General features: G+C 39.1%; 1 protein-coding gene across 1 annotated transcript in view; it reads left to right on the top strand.

The window, feature by feature from the left end:
• The window catches only part of cntln (centlein, centrosomal protein), a 127,407-nt gene continuing 100,510 nt past the window's right edge, over positions 1-26,897 (top strand). Inside the window, exons 1-8 of the mRNA XM_077571002.1 lie at positions 1-384; positions 3,616-3,704; positions 8,158-8,242; positions 10,450-10,584; positions 12,326-12,505; positions 13,841-13,974; positions 14,559-14,721; positions 15,778-16,014. Of these exons, the coding sequence (XP_077427128.1) occupies positions 304-384; positions 3,616-3,704; positions 8,158-8,242; positions 10,450-10,584; positions 12,326-12,505; positions 13,841-13,974; positions 14,559-14,721; positions 15,778-16,014 (1,104 nt within the window). The 5' untranslated portion in view covers positions 1-303. The remainder of the gene's footprint in view (positions 385-3,615; positions 3,705-8,157; positions 8,243-10,449; positions 10,585-12,325; positions 12,506-13,840; positions 13,975-14,558; positions 14,722-15,777; positions 16,015-26,897) is intronic.

Genomic DNA, 26,897 nt, shown 5'->3' with positions numbered 1-26,897 from the left:
CGGGCTGTTTTGAAAAAGGAAGCCATATAAAGGAAAACAACAACAACTAGAAAGCGTCTTGGATGCTATTGACAACCGTAGTGAGTGACGAAACAGACATGATAAATAATGTCTAGTTTCAAACGCGATGTCTTTGGAACACGCTGTTGATTCGAGGCGGAACTTTTAACAGCGACAGTTGGGCTTGGAGCGAACGAGTGCGCGTTAGCTCCTGGCTAACGCTTAGCAAGCATAGCTCCCGGTTGCTCAGTTGCACCGGCATTGTGCTATTATTGAGGGTGAAATTACATTTCTGGAGCCACAATGTCGTCTGCAGACGCCCCTCGTATGCTGGCACTGGAGGATCAAGTGAGAAGCTTATCGGAGGAGTTGGTTCAATGCCAGGTAATTTTGCGAAAACACACGCGTCTGGGTTGATGATACTACATGTATGATGCACACGTTTCACATAAAAAAAAGGAATAAAAATCACGGTAAATTACCAAACACTAATGATACACAATTTGTGTGCATGTTAATTGCCAAATACTTGTAGACTTCCTGTCACCGTAAGCCGCTGGCAGATATTGTATATAAACAAAAATACATGATCTACTTAGTACAGTAACATATTTGTACTTTTTGAGAAATCAGTAACTGTAGCCCGTTCTGTATTTATTTATTTGCACTGAAACCATTCTCCCTTGTGCATATGAATCCAAATGCACACATTGTCCTCACTGAGCATCAATGAAGATGAAGAGATTTTTTTTTCATGCATATTCGCCACCAGGTGGTGCCTAATAACGTGAACTGTTGCACACTTCGCAAGTTTACAAAAGTGACAAATTAGTCACACGACAGGTAGCAAGTTAATTTTTTGCAGCATATTCCATTGCCTCAATCTATCTGTTGGTTACATTAATGAGCCATCTCCTTGCAAAATAAATGCAATGGGGGGAAAAAAAACATCATGAAAGTGACATATTTTACTTCTTAATCGCAAGGAATTGATCATTGCATCATTAGAAAGTCAATTAATTATTTTGAGCAGAAAAGCAAACTTTCCTGTTTGGATTGGAGGAAGATTAATTTACATTAAAAAAAAAATCTATAATCCTTCAAGTGGAATTTCAACATACACTTTAGTCTGCTGTGTATGTTTTTGTGTTGAACCAAATCACATGTGCATGAGAGAGACGCACAAACAGTGATGCATCTGAGCTTGCTGATGATGTTCTTGCTGCCACTAACGTATAGTAAACTGCCTGAAAGACACATCATCCTTGGTGGTCTCATTTTGGAGTACCACATCAGAGCTTCGGACCTTCTAATTGGGGGGGCTTTAGTTCTATAGTGTACCATTTAAATATTGCCATTTGAATATCAGTGATGTCTTAAGTCTCTGGCAAGATGTACTCAGGGACATCCATTAACTACAAAGGCGACCATCTGTCAGCCAGCAAGTGCTCCTGCTAGACTGATGCTAATTTAATTATTATGTGTGGCTGGATTCCAGTGGCTCATCCCACTATTTGGCCCGTGGTGTTTCAGTGTCTTAACATGTAAAATGAATAATTCATCCTAGCCATCAAACACACATTCAGCACATGTTTAAGTGCGCACTGATGAGGGTCTTGACCAAACACTTGGCTGTCTAACGGCTAATGGCGGCTAAAGAGCCCTCCATGTTTTCAAGTTATCCACTATCTACTTAACTTTCGCTGCATTGCAGAATCTCCTGCACCGCTTCCACGGCGTCTCTACGCAGATGCATGCAGATAGCATAGCTTGACAGTCCTTCCACTTTGTATGTTCTCCTCATGGTCTCATCAAGGTCCGCTCTGCCATTTTACTAAATAATTGATTAGACACTTTTTCAGATGGGGGGCTGAAATTCATGTACTAATTGGAGACCAGCGGATTCCAGTGGGAGGGTTGACTTTTATCTTGTGATGATGTGAACATAATTTATCAGATAATTTTATATCAAGTCGATTTGGTATAATTCTGTCTTTTAATGTCAGAAATGTATTTTTTATTTATTTTTATTTTTTTAGATGTCCCTCATTAAACGAAATGTAGCTTTAAAAACTCGAGAGACAATTTGAATTGGAAATGTGTCAGGGGCCGGCTGGGTTCGTCGACTTGAAGATGACTCACTCTGTCATCAGTTTTGAGTTTCTTTGGCGCTGCTTACTTTGGGAAAAACAGATCTGGAGAGTGCTTGATTAATGAAGAAACTGCAAGCTCCATATCAAAATGGATGCCAGCCCCTCGCCGGTCATAAATAGTGCATCATGACAAGTGTCAATGCATTCTCCCCTTGAGTAGAAGGTCACATCCCAGACGCTCACGTTCAGAGACGCTCATGACTGACTCGGGCCGATCAAAAATTATTTTGTACAAGACGGCTTAAATTATTGATCGACTCCTCTTTTCCCTGGTATGCTAATGTCATCAGCGATTCCTCTTCATTTTTGTTTTTTAAGGGAGAGAAAACTGACATGTTTTGCTGCTGTCCTTACCGGAGATAAGTCAAAGGAAAATGTTGCTTAATAAGTCAAGTCAAAGGAAAATGTTGCTTAATAAGTCAAGTCAAAATTCAAACAACATGCGCTCCTGCTGTGCTTAGATGAACTGTTATAATGTCGCTGTTCAATGACAACTCTATAAGTCCATTTTGTGACAAATATGGCTATTAACATAGTTGCATTCAGTTTATATTCAAACTAGGCCTGAGCTGATGTTCGATTTTGACGATATAATAACAGTGAGCAAAAATAATGCATTATCACGGTATTAAAATTATAGCTCTAAAATGACCTTTGTGGAATTATTCTGGGGTAAAAAAAAACAACAACATTTTCCCCATTCAACACGATCTAGTTTATATTTAAACAAAATACAGACTATTTAGTTCAGCTGAAATGTCTAAAATGGTAAGTCTTAATACATACATACATACATAAACATACATATATATTTTTTATTCTTCTTTTGTTTTTGGTTTATTTTTTCCACACTCACCCATCACTTTTGAGTTATTTTTAGAGCAGACCTGTAGGCTCCTCATGCCCTTGGGGCTAACTAGTACCCGTCGGCACTTTTTTAAAGTTAATTTGGAGGCAATTAACTTAAAAGAGGTGGCTTGTTTTACTCAGCTTTGCAAACAACCAGTCATATTGTGTCCTACTGAGACTCTCCAAAAAGAAAAGAAGAGCTCATTGCTGGTGAGGGCCTTTATTAGTGGTTATTCAAACCGTGGTAAACCATTATCGGGTTATCGGCCCATGCCTGATTCAAACGTGCATCCATTGTGTGAAGGAACGTCATAATAGGCACATATCAGTGTCAAACAACAGTATTAATACTACAACAAGCCATATTGGAAGGAGAAAAATCAGGGTCCGACATTAATGGTGGCCTGATTGCCTTTGGTCAGTATGTATTGTATGTGTCGGGCCACCATGTACCTTACAGATGTTGGCCTTACCAGGCTAGTAATTTTATAAATATGATGATGCAACATGTTAGCCCAACAGGCTTCCACTCTAAAAGGCTTAATGTTGTACCCTGAAAATATTAGTTTAGGTCAATTAAATGATCAATGCTAACTTTGTTGTGTTTTCCTAGGCTGATAAAGACTTTGTGTGGTCCCTGTGGAAACGACTCCAAGTGGAACATCCAGACTTGACCCAGGCTGTGAGTCTGGTAGTTGAACGGTGAGTAGATGCAACTTTTCTCAAAACCCCCACAGCTGTACATTTTTCATCTTTTATTATTATCATTTTTTTTTTTTTTTTTATAACACCAGCCCAGTGCGGCGAGCTAAGCGTGAAAGTCGCTCGGAGGACGTAAGGCACCTTGGCCGTTCTACTGGGGTTAGGACGGAATTTGCCGCAGATGCCGATTTAAGCCTTGTTATCCTCAGTATCGCAGTTCAGCCATGGAAACCTTTTTAATGAAAACACTCTTACACGGCTCCCGTTGTGGACCGTTGAAAGACCCCTGCCAACACGCGTCTTTAACGGATAAATTGAGATTGAATATGACCTTTTTCACAGAGTGGCTAAGCCACATAAAGATCAGTGGCATGGGAACGTTCACAAAAGATAAAATATGTACAGTTTTCCTGACAATGCCCACGTGTATAAATGTAATCTAATATACTGTAGGAGGCTTCTGTCTTTGGGTATGCACCGGGACAGAAAGATCCGAGGACGGGAATCTTTGGCGCAAATGCTCCCGCCTCTAAAGCAGACCATTCACCCCTTGACTTCTCAGCTTGTTATTTGTGAACATGTTTCATCCCTGAAGAGAAGTCATCTAACCTGCAACATTGAAAGACTTTATCAGAGGATGTTTGAATATGGTTTAGGCATCCTTACCGGATTTTGTTGGTGGGCCAACTACAGAATTTCACAATGCGTTCACACGGAACAAGTTATACGAATGTGGTGTGATTTCTGTGATTAGTCGCTTGATCAGGTTTGAAGACCATCGTTCTAAATCTGATTGTGCACCAAACAAGTTAACCAAGGAGACATCTCTGCCCGACTTCCGATTGCTGTTTGAGTCATTTGCTCCCAAAAACGTATAAAAACGTTCTATTTTAAATATTGCCATGGTCCCAAAAACGTATTTACTGTATACATTAAAAAAAAAAGATGTTTTTTTTTATTTTTTATGCTAGAGCATACAGAAAGCTTTGATGCAGCCTCTAACTTCAAGAGGTCACTTAAAACAATGGTAGTTAATAGTTATTAGAAAAAAACGGCCAGCAGGTGGCAGCAGAGTATAAGAGATCAACCAGGGCCATGTTGCAACAAGCTCTTTTTCCCAGTGTTTTCAACAGGCTTACGAATAATGATGCAACTTAGCTATATTCTAGTGCTAATTGCTGCAAAACGGAAACAGATACTAATCCTTGTTTCCTCAAATTTTTCCTTTGGTAGGTTCCATGTTTTTATAGCAGTAGAACAGAATATTCTGTGGGCCTTGCAAAATCAGTCAAAATCCAGTAAAACAGCCGGGCGCGAAGGGGGTTGCTTCATTGAAAATGGCTTGGAGTGAATGAGTTAATACTAATTTTGAGTTGTTTAAATTGATATATTTGCACCTTTTTAGTTTAAAATGACTTATTTAATAAATCTTGTTTGGGCCAAAAGGAACTTGCATAATTATAGTGTTTTAACTAAATGTATTTGTCTTAATATTTTTACATGTTTAAACATTTTCTTGTTAAATTAATCGTGATGTATATTTACTTCATAATCGAGTAGCTCTACTATTGGGGAATATTTGTAATATGTAGCCATGTATCATCAAATGCTAACACATTTGCTCAAATGATGATTGACCAACAGGCACTCAACACAGTTGGTAATGTGTAACGTTGCAAATGTTTTGGTCTCGACCAAAGAACCAAATTACAACCGCGAGCACATCTTAAATAACCACGGGTGCACAGTACATATGACATCAAGGATCTGAGAGTTTTTAGCAGAGTAAAAAATAAACACCGTGCGTAGAGAGAGTTCCTCAATACAGGTGCCTCCCGTTCCTTCTCCACAGTTAGTTCACAGCCCCACAGGAAACCCATCAAAGTGTGCTGGTCCGTGGAGACCGCCGCGGGAACATCCACCAAGAGATCGCAGTGTGTGTACTGTATCACCTGATGCGCAGGAGGATATTGACATGGTAATTGTGTCGACTCCAGTCAAGCGCAGGGTCCCACCGGGAGCCTCCGTTCAAACCACCTCCTCTCCCCCGTGTGGATTTTTACTTCTTTTTTTTTTTTTTTTTTGCGGAGCGATTGGTTGCTTTGCGGTGAGCGCAAGCCCCGACGCACCAGCAGATGTAGCTAGGGCAGCTCGCGTTCCATTTCTTACCCCCAAGGGACCCCCCAGATATTTATTTCAGTGTCTGTCAGGGGAGGAGGCTGATCAGAAGAGGCAAAGAGAGTGGAGGAAAGGCCTTGAAGACGGGGAGGTGTAGCAAGAGTGAGCGATGAGTACGTGGAGGAGAGGGAGGGGCCCTGGTGGCTTGGAGCAGTTGAAACAAACCGGTCCCCAATTGCTGCTCTGTTTTTGTCTCCCCACAAGTTCACACGATTAAAGGTGTGCCGAGGGCTGAAAGAAAGTTCACTCTGGTGCCGCTGTAAAGCTTTTGCACGCTACACATTTTCTTCTTCATCTGTATGTACAGTAATGTAGAGATGAAGAACATTAAATGGCTCTGTGTTTGTGGTGATGGAGTTTCAAGGGGGCTCGTTATGAAGTGGTTGTCCTCTGGTCGCCTGTCAATCAAAAAGGCACTCGCATTCAAAACTATGAAAAATTGAGTCCATTTAATTAAGCTATTATGCATGTTTTTGGAATGCGGGAGAAAGCAGGAGTACAGACGCTCCCCACCTTACGAACGAGTTACGTTCCGGACGATCGTTCGTAAGGTGAATTTGTTCATAAGTTGCTTCAGTGCTATATCCATCCATCCATCCATCCATTTTCTTGGCCGCTTTTCCTCACAAGGGTCGCGGGGGTGCTGGAGCCTATCCCAGCTGGCTTCGGGCAGTAGGCGGGGTACACCCTGAACTGGTTGCCAGCCAATCGCAGGGCACACAGAGACAAACAACCACACTCACAATCACGCCTAGGGACAATTTGGAGTGTTCAATTAACCTGCCATGCATGTCTTTGGAATGTGGGAGGAAACCGGAGTACCCGGTGAAAACCCACGCAAGCACGGGGAGAACATGCAAACTCCACCCAGGTAGGCCGAAGCCCGGACTCGATCTCACGTCCTCTGCACTGAGTGGCGGACGTGCTAACCAGTCAGCCACCGTGCTGCCCTCAGTGCTATATTTTGTATTATAATTTATGTTTAAAGCCTATATAAGTATATTGAAGGTTTATATAAGTATGTTTAAGGCTTGTACAAGTAACCTGCATTGGTTTGTACTGAAAAAAAATTAATAAAATGGAGAGAATACGTACAGTACTGTACTGTACTACGTATGTTAGAGAGAGAGAGCGAGAGAGACACACACAGTATGTACATGTACGTAATAAGATAAATAAAATGAAGTTTAACTTACTTTTGGAAGATGTACTCGATGCTTAAGGAGATGATGGAGGAGGAGGAAGAGGAGGATTTTATATCATGAGAGATTCTTCGTCGTCGCTGGAATCGGCTTCAAAAGTTATTTCCTGCTTCATGGGGACCGGCGTTTTCTTCCTCCTCCTCCTCGCCACGTTGCTCAGCCTCCAATGAGCTCTCACAGCGCCAATCGTCGGTATTAGCGGCGGAAAGAAGCACTACGCGCAATACAAAATCTAACTTACAGCATTTCTTTCCAAACATTTTTCGACATACTGTACGCGCAGAAATGTTCGTATGTACCGTTGTTCGCAACTCGAATGTTCGTAAGTAGGGGAGCGTCTGTACCAAAACCAAAACAGACAAGCACAGGGAAAACATGCACACAAGGGCCTGAGCTGAGTCTGAAATTTGAACTCAATTGTGAGGCCGACATGCTAACCACTAGGGTGCCGAGCTGCCTTCATGTTAAGATATTTCCCTGTAATAGACGCCATAGTTTTTCCCATGCAGAAAAAAATGGTACCAGGTGTATTAGCTCAGTCCATAGACACACGGACATGCTTGTTAAAGTCCCTGTAAAGTCAATAGATTTAGGTCTAAATATACATTATACATGTTTGAAGATAATTGCTGGAAACATGAAAAGACAGAGAGTTATGTAGTACGTAATTGTGCAGATAAAGTTTTTTGTTCCTATTTTTTGGGGCCAGTGACATTGGGCTTCTAGTTAATAAATGTTAAATGAATGGATTAATTTTTTTGCTTCACAGTGACTTTTAAAGAGTTATTGTTTGAGCCAATTTATGACGGTCGCTAATGCTAACCAAAACAACAGCACCTACCAGGCCAGTAAATGGTCTGACAGGTGCATTTAAGTTCAGATGATATCTTTTTTTTACAATGTTGTTGGGAGCTTTGAGACTTATTAGTTCCGCCCAGTCTGCTTATTTTTGGGCCATTTCGATACATTTGCATAGTCCTTTTTAGAAATTGATTTTGAAACGCCACTTTCACTTGACATCAACTTGGTTGCTATTTGCAGTCCTGCAAATCGTCCATCATTCTGTCTTCTAGTGAGAAGCACAAAGGTGAGATGAAGGACAGGAAGGTGCTGGAGATCCTCCAGGCCAAAGACTTCAAGATTCAGGATCTGGAACAGGTACTGTTTAGTTTTTAATCTCACATCTTGCAGCATTGAGTGTTGCGGAAAGGGAACGGGACGCTTTTATTTAATATTTTTCCCATTGTCCCATTGCACTTACCTTTTACAAACAATATGACAAAACAAAAATCGCAGTCTGTCAAAATGCTAAATCTGGTGAGATTGGCCACTTAAACCTAAGTACAACGCACCTAGAATTTTGAAAACTGGACATTGTGTTGTAGAGAAATCGACATTTTTGTACTGTACTGTATTCTTCTTTTAGGACTGTTTTTGTGTGATACTGCCTATAGAAAATCTGGATTAAAATTAGAGTGAAATGTTATAACTTCATTATTTCTCATTTTTCTGGAGCCTTCTGTTTCGTCTTCATCTAATCCCCTTCTCCGGCTGACAAGTTTCTGTAAAAAAAATAGCCACCAATTGTTCGTATAGGACAAATTGGGGAGACGTCAATTGCTCAAAATGACTGTGATGTTTCAAATGCTGACACTTGCTCTAAGAACTCTACTTAACTAGCGCAAATGAAAGCTTAATGCTGAGAAGAGCAGTGTGGCCAGTAGAGTAGGTCATGTACTTTAGCAGTCAATAGTTTTTTGTGTGTGTGTGAATTTGTTGTAATTAATTGTTATGTAGGATTTATTAGAATTATTTGAAGTGCTCATGTTTTTTAAAGAATTCCTTTAACGTTGCCACTGTTACTATTACTACTTTACTTTTTGTAAACAAGATAAGCTTTCGATGTTAACTAAGCTGTCCTAGACCTCAAAAAACGTTGTTACCACCCCCCCCCCCCCCCCCCCATGAGCTGAGCACGACTGAGGTTCAAATTGTTCTTGCCGACCTCATTATCAATGTTTGAATTTATTTGATGCTCCCACGTCTGAATCTCTATTAAAGCCCCCTCGCTTCTGTACTCTTAGCACAGCGATCTGGAAGTAGCGAGGACCGGCTAAATCCACGATCTGGACGGATCAGAGCCATTTCCCCCATTGTGGCAATTAATTGCATCCCAGAGCAGCGTGCTATTTGAGACGAGCACGCTCGCAGAAGATAGTGGATTATAAGACAATGCCAAATTGCAGCTGCTTGTGTAGCAAGGCCAGAAGGGCCATAAAAGTTTCCATGAAGCTGGCATGAAATTTGGGAAACAGTAACATTGCTCCTTGCCTTAACGTAAGTGAAACTGAACAGTCACTACAAAGAAATACGATTCAAGAATAACTAGAGTATATATATTTTTTTGATGATGTCATTCACAGAGTATGAATGTTTTCATCAACTGTTCCATGCCAAATCACCCACAAAAATCTGAACATTTTACCTCATTTGCTCCCCTATATGTATGAAAATGTTTTATTTTTAATACTGCCATTGTCCCAAAAACGCATTTATACGTTTTTTCTAAAAATAGAATACTTTGATGCAGCCTCTGACCTGAAGAGGTCGCCTAAAGCAATTTTAGTTTTTTACAAAAATCGGCCAGCAGGTGGCAGCAGAGTATAATAGATCAACCAGGGCCATGTTGCAACAAGCTATTTTCCCCACTGTTTTAAACAGGTTTGTGAATAATGATAAAACTATATTCTAATGCTAATTGTTGCCAAACAGATACAAATATACTTCTTATCCTGATGAAAGAAGAGACTCTAATCTTTCATTGGTAGGTTCTATGTTTTTTATAGCAATAGGACACACTATTCTCATGGGCCTTGCAACATCAGTCAAAATCCATTTAAACAGTCGGGAGCAAGATGAAAATGGCTGGGAGTGAATGAGTTAACAAATCAGATTTGGATTTGAATGAAATTTGGTGTACTTGTCGATTGTGATGGCACAACATTAAGTCTTAAATTTTAGGTCAATCGGAGCAGGAGTTTAGACGCTACGGCCCGCCAAATTTTCACATTTTTGTCAAAAAGGGGCGTGGCTGCCTTCCTTTGAAACCTTATATCTCAGCAACTAGCGGGTTAATTTTCACAGCACCGCTATTGTTGGAAAGTGAATTCAAATAGGATTCCAAATCTGCAATATTTTAGAAGATTGGCATTTTTGAGTAACTTGACCTTTTGAACTTGAAATTGACCTTGTGGATCACATGACTTCTCACAAACGCTTAACCCTTGACAAAGACTTTTTACCCCAGAAGATAAAAGTGCATCATTTGACTTCTGTCGTCTCTTTTGCCGTATTTCTGTGTCCAGAAAGTGTCGGAGAAGCAGCAAGAGGTAAAAAAGCTTCTCCAAAGATGCCCATTGATGGACGAGGAGGCTTCTTTAGTGAAGAGCGAGCTGGAGGCCGTGAGTCAGCAGCTGCTCGACAAGAGCACACAACTGCAGGTTGGTCCGACAAACTCTTTGGCGCAGCGTCCGATGTGACATGTTCCGCCTGTAGCATTAGCCACAGGCAAGATAGAGGATTGCTCTTGAACAAAGTTATACCTTAGCCTTTGTTTCTTTTTTCCCCTTTATTTGTCCTGCCGCAGACAACAGAGAATATGTAACAGCTGGTAACTCTTTGACTGCCAGACGTTTTCAGAAAACGGATGCTGTGGGTGCCAGCCGATTTTAAGCATTTTGACTGATCTTTCAGGGTCCATAGAAAATTATGTGTTTGGACTATGGAAACACACATACTACCAAAAAAAGATTGGACTCTCATCTTTCATCAGAAAAAAAAAGTTTGTTTCTACCTTATTCCGTTTTTCAGTAATCCACAATAGAAAATGGTTAGTTTCACCTCTGTTTTGAAACAAACGTCTTTTAACGTCTTTGGCACTCCTCCATAGGATTTTACTAAACGTTATTTAACGTTTTTGGCAGTCAAAGAGGTAAGAACGTGTGAAAGAAAAGCAGGTTTTTAACTTGCAGATAAATACTTAATGACTGCGTCAGTGGGGAGGAGAGCACAAAGTGTGTATCATGATGTGGCCTCCTAATTATGACTGCACGGGACCTGACTATGATTAATTGATAGAGGAACGGTCGTCTCGCAGTTTTGGTTCGGTCTCATGGCGAGAGATAGCAGGGGGACAGCATCAAAAGGGGAGTCTAATGGGCCTTGTGGCCAGCGCCATTCTCATTAGAACCGACAGGGCGGCCCCTCTACCTGCATGTGTCCTGCTAACACAGCAGGCGGCTCGCTGGTATGGGCCCCTCAGCACAGGTGACCTTGGCCAATCAGTGGCTCACACAGGCATCTCACGGAATAAATTAAGGGGAAAAAAACTAAATTTCAAAGCCCCGCCAATCATTACATATTCATGTCAGGGTCAAAGGGGGCCACTCAATACAGCAATGCCCGCGATAGGTGAAAACACATCATCTCTATACTATACTATATCAAAAATAATAATACCATATAAAAATATTAAATAATAATTAAAAAAAATAAATAAAGTAGGTTTTATAACTATGGATTTATTTAAATTGTTTTAGAATTTATTATTCTGTTGATTTTTTTTTACCCCCCTCACGTACTTGGATGAAAATTGATTTTGCATTAGTTTATTGCAAATTTTTCCCCGATTACTGTTTGACTAACTGTTGTTGTTCAGGTTCAACTACATGTCATTTGCGGGTTATTCATTCTCACACCTGCAAAATAATAATAATAATAATAATTATTTATATATGTATATATAAAATTATGGATAGATAGATAGTTAGATGTTTGCGAATATTTGCTGATGAGAGGATGAAATCGGATCAATTTGGACAATTTACGGTTAAACAATGGCTGTAAATGAGTAATTGATGATCAAAGTCATTCTTAATTTTATAATTAGTTGTCCACCCCTTACCTTTATACTGTCAAAATCAATAAATCAGGGATTAGCAGGGGCGCAAAAGATAAAAGTTTATATGGCAAGGGTTCAGTATTTTTATTTCCTACTTTCTTGTATACATCACGCATCCGTATCAGTTCAGAACTTTTTGACTTGTCCTGATAGCAAACAATCACAAACGCAGGGGAAGGCAAAACCTCCTCCATAATAACTTTTGTTTTTCTCGTGTTATTGTTTATTTGGCCCCCTCGACCTCATCTCCTGACACGCACACCTCCCTCATCCTCGTCCAGGAATTGAAGACGGAGTGTGGGAGGAAAGAGGAGGAGGCGCAGCAGGCGGCGCGTGCACTCGAGGAGGAGAAAGGGGGATTAACGTCCCGCTGTGTCGCCCTGCAAGCTGACCTGGAGGAGAAAGAGAGGCAGGCCAAGCACCAGCGTGACCAGAGGGAGGCTGCTCAGGCCAGAGTCAAGGTTTGAATAACACACACAGGGATGGTCCTTGTCCTCTATGGCGTTTCCTTTTCTTCTGCACACCTTGACATCTGTGATCCCTCGCTCCTTTCCCTCTCAAACTAACATTAGAAATAAAAATCACTGCAGCAAAGCACAGTTTAAAAACACCATCCACCGTATCTTCCAATAGAAAGAAAACGGGATTTTTGGATAATGGGTAGGTTACTCGATCCATCGATACACTGATGATAAAATAATTCTTTTTCGTTTATAATTAATGAAAATAAAAAGGAACAAGGGCAGCCTAAAAAGAAACAGAATATGTGAAATTACAGGAAAAAGCCAATGGGAAAAATGACAAGAATAGTCATATTTTTTTTCTAGAAAATATGTGATATTTTGAGAATAATGTTGTATTTTTTTGTGTGCATGACATATTGTATATGTTTCTGTATGTACAGTAACATCCCATAATAGTGCAACTTTAATTGTGGTAAAATCATGAACTATCTTCTTGTAATATGATGATTTTTATTTTTGTAACATTCTTACTTTATTCCAGTAAACTTGCCATTTTTCCATATTATTGTTTCGGTAATAAATTCAACTTTGGCAATTGTTCTCATGAAATTTCTATTATATTCTTTTAAAAATTGCAACCCTTTTTTTCCCCCCCACCTCATATTTTTTTAAATTCCTGTAAAATGATTCCTAATTTCTCATTTAACTTTATTTGAGTGCCACAAAATCAAATTATGATGTTGATTTTTATTTTTGGTAATAATAATAATACTAATGGATCAGATTTATATAGCGCTTTTTTGGACACTCAAAGACGCTTCACAATTGGATACATTATTCATGCGCTGACACATTCACACTCTGGTGGCGAGGCAGCCAGTGTGCGCCTACGGCCCCGCCGACCACGACCAAACATTCTTTCAGCCAACAGTGTGAGTTTTTGAAATTCATAACTGCAAAAACTGCAATTCTTTTTTTACTCCTTACAATTTCTTTCCTTGTGAAATTACTGCATTTATCCGATATTACAACTTTGTTCTTGTAAACCTGTGAAAAAAATTTCATAGTATTCCAACTTGACTCATGACTCCATTCCAGTAAAATTGCAACTTTTTAAAAAAAAATCTAAATTACGACTGTTTTGCTCGTTTTGTCCTGCTACTACAACATCAAAATACGTGTATGCGGAGTCAGAAGCTGTAACGTCGAACCGCGATGCAATTGCATGAAAAATACCATTTAACATGTCCAGACACATTTTATCTTTGGCGGAAAATCATGTTTGACAGTCCTTTACAAATTAGATGACTTACTACAGTATTTCCTATCCAGGATCTTGAGGAAGAAGTACGCAGTGCCTGGCAGGAGGTATCCAGGATGCAGAGTCACACCGGCTCCCTGGCTGCTTGCCTTTCCATCAAAGAACAGGAGGTGGCAACAAAAGATGATCAGCTTCATAAACTTGGGTGAGTTCTACATGTCACGTAACACCTCATTTGCTTTCCCCTAACAACTACAACAAATAAATGGTTTACATTTAGTGGCGAGCGTGCTGTTAAATTGCAGTGCACCGTGCGTGCAGTGCACGCGAATCACGCTACGTACGTTGCTTTCAATGCCAAGGCTTGCGGGCGACACTGATATTTCCAACCGCGGCTCACCTAAAGCCACCCTGTAAGCCTGTATAGTGGATGTGCTTTAAAGGAGGGAGAAAAGGGAAACTGGGCAGGCTTTGGCTAAGCTGTATTCGATATGATAAAAACTCTGGGAACCGTTAGGAGCCTTAGAGGTAATCTCATCCTTTTTTTTAACTACTTTTCTGTTTTAATGGCCGCCGCGCTGTAATGTGTCAGTCACATTCAAGCGCTCGCCACGGCCTCTCAAGGTTTTAGCTCGGTGATTAAAGATGGCTCCACGCGTTAGAGGAGCACTTTATGCTTGTAATTCCTGCAGGAACTCTGGGAATTGAGTCCGTATGATCTGTTCTTTATCGGTCGCACTGCGCTAAAATTAATTTGCGCGACATGCTTTGTGCGCGTGTGCGCCTCAGGTGCGAGTTTACAGAAATGCGGACGTCGTACAAACGGAGCACAGAGCACGCGGCGGCCCAGAGCCATCTGATCAAGGAGCTGGAGGGACTCAACGTTGACACACAGAGAGTGATGAGGAACCAGGAAGAGGCGCACACTGCCGGTACCACTTCGTGTCAGAAGGTATACACACGCGCACACATGGGAAAAAAAGCACTAACGGTTCTAATGGATGCCTTGGCGCCATGTTATGGGCAAAACAAATTCCACCAAGTTACTCTATCTCACAACGGTTGCCTATTGTGTCTTCCACCTCACAATTATGGAAGACCAAAACTGTAAAAAAATAAATGAAAAAAAAAAGACTAAATAAATGACTAAAAGTGAAAATAAAAAACGAATCTAAAAAATATTTAAAAAAAAAAAAATATATATATATAAATGGGAAAAAAAAAAAATATATATATATATTTATTTCCATTTATTTATATATATATATATATATATATATATATATATATATATATATATATATATATATATATATATATATAAATGGAAATAAAAACAAAAAAAAATTTGTATACATCCATAAATAAAAGTAAATACAAAATAAAAAAACTAGATTTATTGTCCACTGTCAGCTTGACTTGTCGAGCAGCTCAAGTCCTAAGTCGTGGTGACAGTAGACATTTGGACAAGATAGTCGTCCATTGCTGGAGTTCTCGAATGCAAGCCGGCGAGACTTCCTTGTTCGATGAGCCGCTCACTCGATCAATGAAAGGCAGTTTGCAACGGCCGAGTCCAACCCAAGACAGGCTTAGGACCGACACCTCATTTGAATAACATTTCTTCCTGGCAGAGCGTCTGCAGCATAAAATAAAGTAATGTGAGAGCAGAGCGTTTTTATTTATTGATTGATATTTAAGTTCAACTTATTTAAGTTAACTATTTAGTTATTTACTTTTGTATTTATTTAGACATTTATTTGTAAATGTATTTTTATTTTTTGAATCCGTTTTTTTATTTTTACTATATCTAGTTATTTTTGTTTCCATTAGTATTTATTTTTGTGGATCTAATTTTTGAATTATACTTTTTATCTCTGTTTTTATTTTTACTTTTAGTCATTTATTTATTTTTTAATTTTGACAGTTTTGATCCTCCATACACATTGACTTGACCTGTTCAAACCCGCTTCTGTGCCCCCTCGCCCCCAACCCCATATGTCTTTGACAGTTGTACAGCGAGTTGAGCCAATGCTACCAAACCCTCATGTCAAGTGAGGCCAAGCTGCGGCAGAGCCACCAGGAGCTCAGTAGCCAGCTGGCCCAGAAAGAGCAGCAGATACTGCAACTGCAGGCCCAGCTGCAACAGCAAAATCAACAACAGCAGCAGCAGGAGGACCAACTACAGCAGCAACAAGCTCAGCAGACAGCAGTTTGCATCGCAAGCAACAGACAAACCAACTTGAAGGTGAGCGTTTGTCTCTCGTTTTACAACAGTGATTTCTAGAGCTGTCAAAATTAATCAATTCATCGACAAGTAATCGATGATCAAATTCATCGGCAAGTATTTTAATAATCGAGTAAGCGTTTGGAGCCATTTTTAAATTTAAAATTGCTAAAATCCTCTGATTTCAGCATATCAACAGTAATTGTTCACTGATTTCTGTAGTCTTATATAAAAGAATACGATACGATATACTTTTTTTTTTTTTTTCCCCTTGGGGAACTTTTTCCTGGACTCCGTCCAGCTGCAGTTTACAGTAAGGAAAAAACAACAGAATAGAAAGAGATAAAATCAAAATTACATATGAAGTGCAGCAGTAGTTTACAGTAAGAAAAACAGAATAGAGAGAGATGATTAAAATAAATAATACACACACACACTCCTATATATATATATATATATTGCACCACTTAGTTAATGTCGGTTATTAAGTAATTTGATGGATGTCGGCAGGAATGAGTTCTTGTAGCGGTTCAGCCTAGAAAGAAGACTGATTATTTTCTGTTTTTAATCAAAATTAGATATTTGCCAACATCTTTCCCCCACTTTTTTTTTAATCATGATACGAATACGAAGTGGAAAATAAACACCAATAATTGGTTAAAAAACATGAAAAATGCTTTTGTAATACACTTTAATGTAAAATTAAAATGAATCAGATTAGTTGATTAATTGAATAATCAAAAGATTAATCGATTTTTAAAAAATTCGATAATGACAGCACTCGTGATTTCCAAACGCTTTGTTGCGTCACCTTTGTGTGCTGTAAGGGTTGAACAACTTGTGATAATGTACAATTAATCCCTTTAAAAACACATTTTGCCACTCACTGTCAACTGAAAATGACATCGCACGTGCTGAGTAAACGGGTAACGACCAATCATGGCTCAGTTTGCCACATGACTAAACACAGAAAACAGCTGAGCCGTGATTGGTCTTTACCCGTTTCCTCAGCACGTGTGATGTCATTTTCAGTCGACAGCAAGTGGCAAAATGTGATTAAAGGTATTCATTGTACATGAAAAATAATGAAATTATCAAATGAATTCTAGACAAAATGCTAACTTTTTATTGCTGAAAATGGCTAAATGAGTCAAGTATCCCTTTATTTGGTCCAAAAAACAATGTTTATTAACTACCAATGACGATTTCAGACTAAGTCAATTTGTGAGTAATTTGAGATTAGATCATCATTATTTGAATCTATATCTACTTTTTGTAACATTTTTAATTGTGAAATGTGATTATATTATATTATATTATATTATATTATATTATATTTATATGATTTTTTAAATATTTTTGAGTAGATTAATTTTTTCATTTTTTTTCATACAGTTTATATATATATATATACTGTATATTGGTGTTTGAGAAATAAAATTTCATTCATTCATTCATTTTAATATTTATCGGTTCGTGACATGGTTCAATAACGTTAGGAAGCACTGCCTAAAAAGTCCTTTGACTGCACACTGGTCAAATAGCACAGACCAATTACAATTAAAGTAATGTGATTAATCGGCGCCTTAAGGTGTGGAAGATGATTCCAGATTGTGTGTGTTCAGGCTGCAGTGGAGTGTGATAGCTCGCTAGCTTTGAACTGTCACCCTAGAGTTATAGAAGGCCTTTTAGTGAGATGAAAACCGTATTCAAATTAAGTGGCAATTGGCAGCTAATGAGGTGGAGATTGTGACCACATAAAGCGAAGATCAGCCTGTAGTCGCGCAAAGTCACTCAACTAGGACTGGAATTTGTAAGATAAGATATTTGCGGCAGCTGATTAAATTTTGTGCCTCCGCAGGCTCTGCTCGTTCAATTTGACTGCTCGGTAATAACCGACAGACTGTCGCAGATATCAGCTCCAAACGTTAAGTGAGACGCGATCGCCCTGCACTACTTAACCCCGTTAATTTAACCAGCCGCCATATGTATAAATGGATCATTTAGCCAGTAATTAATTACAGTAGTTTAGAGTTCCTGCCAGTAATTAATATGTTATTTAGAGGAGGTGGCTCGGGCATCTGGTTCGGATATTTCCGGGCATATCCCACCGGCGGCAGGCCCCGGGGACAACCCAGGACACGCTGGAGAGACTATGTCTCTCGGCTGGCCTGGGAACGCCTTGGGATCCCGTCGGAGGAGCTGGTTGAAGTGGCTGGGGAGAGGGACATTTTAGGGTTAGGGGGGTGTTCCCCCCCCCACAAAAAAAATTTGGGGGGTCATTTTTCTCTTCATATCATGCATTCTAGTGAATTTTCAGACTAAAAATGTTAATAACACATTACGAAGTGACACCATATTTTTTGCAATTATTTTGTATCAAATAAAATAAAAAATAATAATATAAATAAAATAATGCATATGTAACGTTATATACGGTATATCCGGTTGTGACACGTTTTTATATTTTTATAAAATTTTCTTGCAAACTTCTTGGGTGGCGGCCAGTTTACTTTGGTGGCCCGCCCAAGTATTAACATGGTGTGGGAAACACTGACATGGCAAGGCCTTTTTCCTCCATCACTTGCTGTTATGTACAAAAACACAATATTGTGCTTTTTCCCCAATATGAGCTTTTGTTATAAATGTTATTTTATGTATTTATTCTTACAATACTGTGCAATACAATACTTCCCCCCACAATATCGTGATAATTATCGTATGATGAGGTTCATATCGTGATATTTATCGTATCATGATGTTTGGATATCATTACATCCCTAATAGGCACCAGGTCACCTGCGACCCTAATAAGGTTAAGCGGCATAGAAAATGAGTCTTTGGGTATTTGCATCTTTTTTGGCAACAATATTTCCTGAATGATGTGATTTTACTGCAGCATTATCATATGTCAGTGATAGATTATGGTGTGATACCCACAAATATGGGTATGCCCCTCATCGAGTTGAATTGTGTATTGATGGTATACTGTACCCTCTTAATATGAAGCTTTATTTACTGAACACGAGCAACTGTGTTCAGACTCTTTTGTTTCTTGAACTTTCGCACCTACTGACATAAAAGTGTGCAGGTAAACAGATCTGCTATCCCAAAGCGTAGCACTCAGTCAGGGGGTGTGGGGTGTGGGGGGGGGGGGTGTTCTATTTCCCACTCTGCAATTTCACTGACAGGTCGTGCGCGTGTGTGTGTACGTGAGTGTGTATTTGCGCGCGCGCGTGAAAAGCATTGAATTAAAAGCGCGTGTGTATTTGGGCACGTAATCACAAATTCCGTAACAAGTTCCTGCGGAACACCTGTTAAATTCTAATGCCCGGGTTGTCGGGGCAGATGTGATTTTAAATTTAAATGTTTGGTTGGAAGTTACCGTCGGAGGTGATCAAAGTGCTGATCGCAACAGGAGCGCAAGGCGGAGGAGACGCAGCGCTCATTTGAAAACAGGCCAGAGTGGCGGCTTTGAACACTCCGCTCATCCCGCGGTGTGAGATTTTTTCTTCTTCTTATTGTTATCAGGGTGCATGTGTGGGTTGTTTGAAGGGAATGCAAGGGGAGAATAACATCCATTGTGAGTTACGTGTCCATGCGCACTTAAATTTATGCCAAGGTAACGACTGTAGTAAGGTTAGGCTATAATGAACATCTGCTTTTGTGCATACCTCGGAGTGAGGACGGGGCTGAGGAATCATGGCAGTCCTTGGCCTGTACATGCTCATGATACAACTGTATCCACACAGTTATACAATGGAATATTGTATTTATAAGTATAAAAATTTCAGGGAGGAAAAAAACAACTTTAAAACTTGTGATTAGGAATAGGCCGATTATCAGTGCCAATTTTTGGCATTTTGACGAATATCTGTATTGGTTATTAGGGTTCATTGGTCCTGGCATACATAAACATATGAAACATAAAGCAGGGATGTGATTTTTCCGCTAATTCGCGGAATTCCGCTTTTTTTATCCCCCCCCCCCCCCCCCCAAATTTTTTTTCTTTTTTATTTTTTTTTAGTAGTTCATTGTGTATGCACATGACTCCGACAGATAACATCTTCTGCTATAACAAAGACATTTGTGGTATGCTCTAATATGAGTTACTTTTCATTTGGTCATGATACAATTATTTGTTCATGAAATTTGAACTCTTCAACATTATTTATGTGTTAACTTAGTAATCACATTAGTTAGATATGATGATATTCTCAGTGATAGTTTTTAAAAGCAAAGACAGTCCAATGTTTTTGAATGTGACTGATTTTGAGTTGACTAAAACTGCCATTTTACATGGGATAGTTCAATATACATTGAAAATTTATGCTGTTGTTTTGTCTATTTCTTTGTCATGTGAGTGCATTGAAAGTACTTAAAAACAACAGCATAAATTTGGACCTAGCTGGGTGCCAGCGGCCCCCAGACCCCCGGCTAAATTTTCAGATAATTTCACTTTGGTCAAATCACATCCCTGATAAAGGTTTCGATTAATTTCATCGGTCGTTTCTTTTTTTTTCCTTCTTTTTTTAATTTTTTTTTTCTTATGGAGAGCTCAGTATTGTTCATTCGGTAATTTTACCGATTCGACATGATGACGACCTGAACTCACAAAAACACAACCCAAATCCGAAAGCTCAAAAACCCAATCTGAAATTGAGTACACAACCAATTCATATTAAACTTGAAGACACCCGAAGAAACAAACACGCACGACCCAGACACAACCTGAAACGAAAAAGGCAAAACCTGAATCTGAAGACACAAGCACACAACTTCCAAGCTACTGTAAACAACGAACAACACAGCAAGCTTACTATTGCCGCTAGTTAACTTCTTCTTAAACTTACTTAAGCTAAGAAAATGCTACGTAAACATCTGGCTATTTAGTAACATTTTATTTTTTTTTCCTGGAGAGCTCAGTATTGTTCATTTGGTAATTTTACCGATTAGACATGGCATCATCATTGCTCTCTCTCTTTTTTTTTTTTTTTTTGTATGTGGGTGAGTGCGTGCGAGTGTGTGTGTAAAAAATCCCATACCGTTCACCTAAACCGAACACTTCCAGCCAGAGTCGTGAGGCCGTCAGGAGACCCGAGGAAGGACCAAAGAAAGGAAAGTGAAATCCAGCACCGACCAGACACCACCATCATCGGTCGTTTCTAATGAATATACATTTTAAAAGATTGTGTAGTTACACTTCATTTTAGTTTTAGTCAGTTATACTTGTACCTTAAGTTGTTTTTGTTCGGACAGTTAAGAACTTTTAAGCATTGCCAGTACAGTGAATGAAGGTTTTATCTACTCAACTTTTCATTGCTTCCTTTATTATTATTATTTGGATTTCAACCAGGAAATTGTGTTCCAGTCGACAACATAGCATCAAGTTTACTATTGTAGTTTTTTTTTTTTTTTTTTTTTGTCTGGCTGTCAGTCAGTGTTGCGCATTGATTAAGGAGCACCATTACAGTGTAATCCGTAGCAGACCTCAGGCTTTCTGGAAGCTTCACCAGAGTACATGAGTGATAATGTGCTCATCCTGTGGGCAGTCATTCAACTACTGGATGCGCTCCCATCGAGCACGCACGAGAGGCCGGTTTATCCGCTTTCGAAAAGTTGCTTTTGCTGCTTGTGTTCTGCTTTGTCTTTGAATATTTTTATGTTTCCAGCGCTTTTGTGTTCAAGTGTTTCTGTTACTGAACATTTTGCGGTGCTCGGTGGAGGTGATGCTCCGTTCAGCCACAGGTTGACCACTGCTAGCTGGGATGAGTTGTTATTGGGGTTGAAAGCTAATAATTATGTGTCCTCACTTACTAGCAGAGGCGGAGTTTATTTTATATATATATATATATATATATATATATATATATATATATATATATATATATATATATGTGTTTCTGGGGGTTAAGGACCAGCAAGTACTGCCTCAAAATATTTGGCTCTCCTCGGCTGCCTGCTAGCATAATAAATCCGCATATTCATATAAACAAGGCAAATTGCTTAGAAGTATATTTGATATTATTTTAAACCACTGTAAAATTATGCACAGTTTGAACATTAAAACTAGAAAAATAAAAAATAAAATAAAAAAAACTATTAAATAATGTTTAACAGTTATTCAACATAAAAGTTAAATACAAATTATACCTGAATAAATGTTGGGGAATAATCTCAAATGTATTGTATTTAAAAGTAAAATACAACTAAGCTGTACCTATTATACATAAAAAAAAAAGGTAAATCCAATGTAATTCAATCAATTCTATGCCCTCAAAAAACTACTGTAACTTAATGCAGTTTTGACAGTTTATTAATAACAAATGTATTGGGTTAAATGTCTTCTTTTGATCATAATGACGTTGTTTTTAAATGAACCCTCTGATACTAATTATATTTTACAGATTAATGTGCATTTACCTTTCCCCCCCCCCCCCCTTGTTTCGTTTAATCTTGCTTTCAGGCAGTTTACCATCTGCTCCACTCTTTTAGCCTCACTGTCAGAATAGAGCATGTTTAATTTAAACGCCATTTACACGCCATATATTCTCCTCTTCTGCATCATTGTGTTTGTACCTAAAAAAAAAAAAAATCTCACATTAAAATGTTTCTGTGTAGGCTGTTTTTATTTATGATTTTTTTTTTTTTTTTTTTAAATCGCATTGACAACGCGAGTCGTCGTGAGCCTTCTGGAGCCACGTCGGCGGCCAGAGACGTTCCTAATGACATGGACTCCGGCGGTGCGCTTTTTACCAGCTCAACTGCTCTCATTAGATGAGAAGCCCGTTCCGTTGGCACAGCCCACCTCATTAACGAAGCACAGCCATGTGCCGCTACGGCTACATGGCGCTTGTTTAAGCACATACGCGCTGGGGTCAAACAGACTGCGTGGGAGGACTCAGGGCTATGTACACACACACACACACACGCGTGCACACACACAAATATATACACTGCTTATCTTCTACTGACTGCTCACTGTCCTTCTCTAAAGTCCCTCTCCACACCAGTTATGGCGCACACTCATACATATATGCACACACTTGTTCTTTGAAGAAGCACCCTTTTGCATAGCAAGTGTACCTCTTGGCCTGGTGGGGGGCCTTTACCTCGCAGCCCCCTGCTTCCTAAGCAGCGATACCCCCCCAACCTTTTTTACGCCTCGGACCGGTTGCTTGCACAGCTTGTTGGCGTCAACTCCCAGCTTATTAAAACACAAAATCAGACTTTTACCCCAATTCGAAAAGTTTGTGTGTGTGTGTGGCTATTTTAGCACCATTCACACCTATAGACGAGTGTTATTTTTTTATCCGGCATTTTTCAATTTAGTCTCAGTTTTTGTAAATTTGACTCTATTTAGAGTGAGACCAAATTGACTCAGTTTCAGAATAATATTAACACCTGGAAGAGAGTAAAATAAATGAATGGAAAAAGTAAATAAATAAAAGTCACTCAAGGGTTGATGATTTCCTGAGCCACACAACTCCTGCTGTGTGTCAGATCAGAGACCAAAAACGATTGGTCTCCTCTTGGAGATAAGCAAACAGTAGGAATGGCATAGCTCAACTGGTAGTGTGGCAATCTCCCAAACTGAAGGTCGTGAGTTTGTTCCTCAACCCTTGAGTGACTTTTATTTTATTTTATTTTTTTTTTTCTTCCCCAATTCTTTATTTTACTCTCTTCCAAGTGTAAATATTAGCTTACTCTAAAGCTGAGTCTATTTGGTCCCATTTTAAATAGTCAAATTTACTCAACCTCATTCCATTTTTATTTAGTCCATTTTTCGACTACAAATCTCGCATTTTAGTCTTTATTCCAAGGAAACATAATTTTATTCGTCTAGTTTTAGTCAACAAAAACTGTCACCGTTTTAGTCTTGTTTTCATCAGGACAATCATTTTACCCCTGTATATATTTGTTCTCACCAGATTATGTTGAAGATTTCGAATCATTTTCACATGAAATTTTCTCTCATCTTTTTGATGAAAAACTTCACACACAATTACAGTATGTCAACAAGTGGCTACTATGACTCCATGCTATGAGCTAGTAAGTCAGCCAGCAATAGTTAGCGGTCGGATTAGCATTATTCTTGAAACGGTATAGCCGTTGGATTAATGTTACGTAGTAACCTCTTTTTTTTTTACCTTTCATCGTGAATCCAGCTCCTGTCTGTCTCATGTGTTTGTGCATGTTGCTCTCGCTAGCTGCAGATTTGAAAGGGGGTGTGTAGCAGTATGTCACATGACTGTCAGAGACAAGATTTGACAAAATCATATAATTTCCGTCTCGTTTTTTGTTCATGAACTAAAATGTCCATAGATTTTAGTCCAGTTTTTATTATGCAAAGTCCATTTTCGTCTTGTCTTCATTAGTTGCAAAAATGCATACTCATTTAATCCCAGTTATTGTGTATTAATGAGGGTTTTAGTTAGTTTTTGTCCAGTAAAAAATGCGAAATTATTTTTGTTTAAGTTTCGTTGACGAAATTAACGCAATTATAGGCCTTTACTCTTCAGCCTAGCCAATCACATCTTAAAATGTGTGTATGTACTAATAAATGCAAGTATCGCCGTTGTGTGGTTGTGTGTGTGTGGCAGGAGCCCCTCCCGATTGCAGCGGCCGCGTAATTTACAGTGATCAGATTTGTTTTGTGGCATAAATGGCGCACGTGTAGCACATTAGGCCTGGCAAGTCTCATTCCGCATTCAGCTCAAGGGCTCAGCAGCAGACGGGTCACGGGCTTCAGGGAGAGCGATCGCAAGCCTCCCTCCATATGGTCGAGCCTCGCCAGCGAGGCCCGCGAGTGCCAGACAAGTTCCCCCAAGAACCTAATCGTGTTCGGTAATTACCAAGACAGGCTTTTTTTTTCTTCTCCCTCTTATTCATCCCCCCTCCCTCCCATTCCTCAGCCTCACACTTCTCTGTTTGCTGTCTTGTTCTCACTGCACCTGCATGCTCTTTTCTCCTTCACGCTCACTCCAACTCTGTTGTTTGTTTGTTTTTAACTTATGACATCATTATTATGTTCTCTATACATCTAAACTCTATTTTTCTAACTTGAACTAGAATATCAATATGAGAGGGCTCTGTATTTCAAGAGAATAAAACGCTATCTTTGTTTTTTTTTTTTTTTTTGTACGCTGTATAGTGCAAGGAAATTACATTAGAAGCATAGCATTAGCATAGAAAATTCCAAATTACAAAATGCAATGAATGGCCGCTTGGATTCCAATTTCATGAAGAATTCACCCCAAAAATCAAACTTTGAAGCCATGCTCCGCCCACATTAGGTAATAAAGCTCGGCAATATAGCGTCACCCATTCTGTCGAGGATACCTGGTTCCGATTTGGATTCATTTGGGCGTAGTTCATCGAGCATTCAAATTTGCCCAACCAGAATTGAGGAGGTCCATTTCAGTTCTGTGCGTTCTGTTATGACACGTCCACCAAATTTCGTAGATCAGTCAAGCTGATTCTGGGGCTCGTGTTTTTTTTTTTAAGCTTTCCATGAAACAATTGGTGAGTTTTCAGGGAATGTAGAGCCCCTCCTAAGGACACTGCTTTTGTCAAAAGAATAGTTCCACATACCAAACACAAATAATAAATAAAGTTGAAAAAACAACAAATATACAAAAAGTAAGCATGCATACTTAAATGGCATAAATGGAGATTGAACCTACCAAGTTGAATACAATCTGCATGTTCCTTGTAACTTTAAAACAATTTATTCCCATAGGTCAAGGAATTAATATAAGTGAATTTATTTGATCCAAGCACAGACTGTTGCATCATAAAACTTTGTTTCATTAATGTACGGTATTAAAGAGGAAGTCAAGTAAAAAAAGAACATTTACAATAATATGTTCTATGTGCCCCCTACTAGTCTAAACACGGTATTCTGATTAATAGTGCGTTTTTAGAATATGAATTAAGAAGCAAAATCCACCCATTTTTAAGACATCTTACAGGGCAGCCATTTTACGACTTTCTGTTAACTGAAAATGACATCACGGTTGCTCAGGGCGACCAATCGTGGGTTACCTGTTTTTTTAATTTGTTATATTTTTTACGTTATGAGTGGGACCAGAAAAGTGTTTGCATATGGAAACTGCCTAGTGGCATTTTACAGGTATTGCACTGTTTAAAAAAAACAGCTACATTACTCTGTAGCCTCAGCGGCTGCTGCTGCTGCTGCAAAAAAAAAAAAAAAAAAGCCTGTCCGTCCTCTTGACTGTGTGAAAGTGATAAATAATTGTAGCAGATACGCCAGTATGGCCAGTGTCCATTAAATTAGGCCCCAGATAATTTGGCCAAGCCCCCTTTTGACAGGGCAATTTAATAAAATATGAACAAACTCTTCCTCACTAATAATTTATCATCCACCTCGCCTCCCGGTTTGCTTAAAGTTGATTACCCCAGCAGTTAATAGGGTCGCGCCCAGATGCCAAATTTCCGATAATGCAATCACAACCTCGTTGGAGGGAAGGAAAAAGGTGATGACATGGTTTTCTGCTCAAGAGTAAGACAGAGTTGCTAGGGCCGCTCTTATTCAGGAGGCTCGGATTTGATGAGTTAAGTGTCGACAGCAGCAGGTGTGGCGTTTTTTTTCTCCCCTATTTTACACCATCTTGTCACAAGGTTTTAGCAAAGGTGTAAAGATGTCGGCAAATGTCAAGTTTCAAGAGTCACACTTTTTTTTAATAACCTTTTTTGATTTTTTTGATTTTTTTTCTTAAGAGTTGATAGCTAGTCTGGTTAAAAGTTCTAATTTAAAGTTGTTATTAGTTTGTTTCAATGAGATGACCTAAGAAAGCTTCAGTGGTTTTAAAAATTGGTATCACTTAATTTGAATAGGATTTAATTACAGGACATGCAAGATGTGTTTTTGCCTCATAGCC

The sequence above is a fragment of the Vanacampus margaritifer genome, chromosome 7, assembly GCF_051991255.1.
Source record: "Vanacampus margaritifer isolate UIUO_Vmar chromosome 7, RoL_Vmar_1.0, whole genome shotgun sequence".
Taxonomy (NCBI): Eukaryota; Metazoa; Chordata; class Actinopteri; order Syngnathiformes; family Syngnathidae; genus Vanacampus; species Vanacampus margaritifer.
The sequence above is the reverse complement of the archived record's forward strand: the minus strand, read 5'-3'. Positions and strand labels throughout refer to the sequence as shown.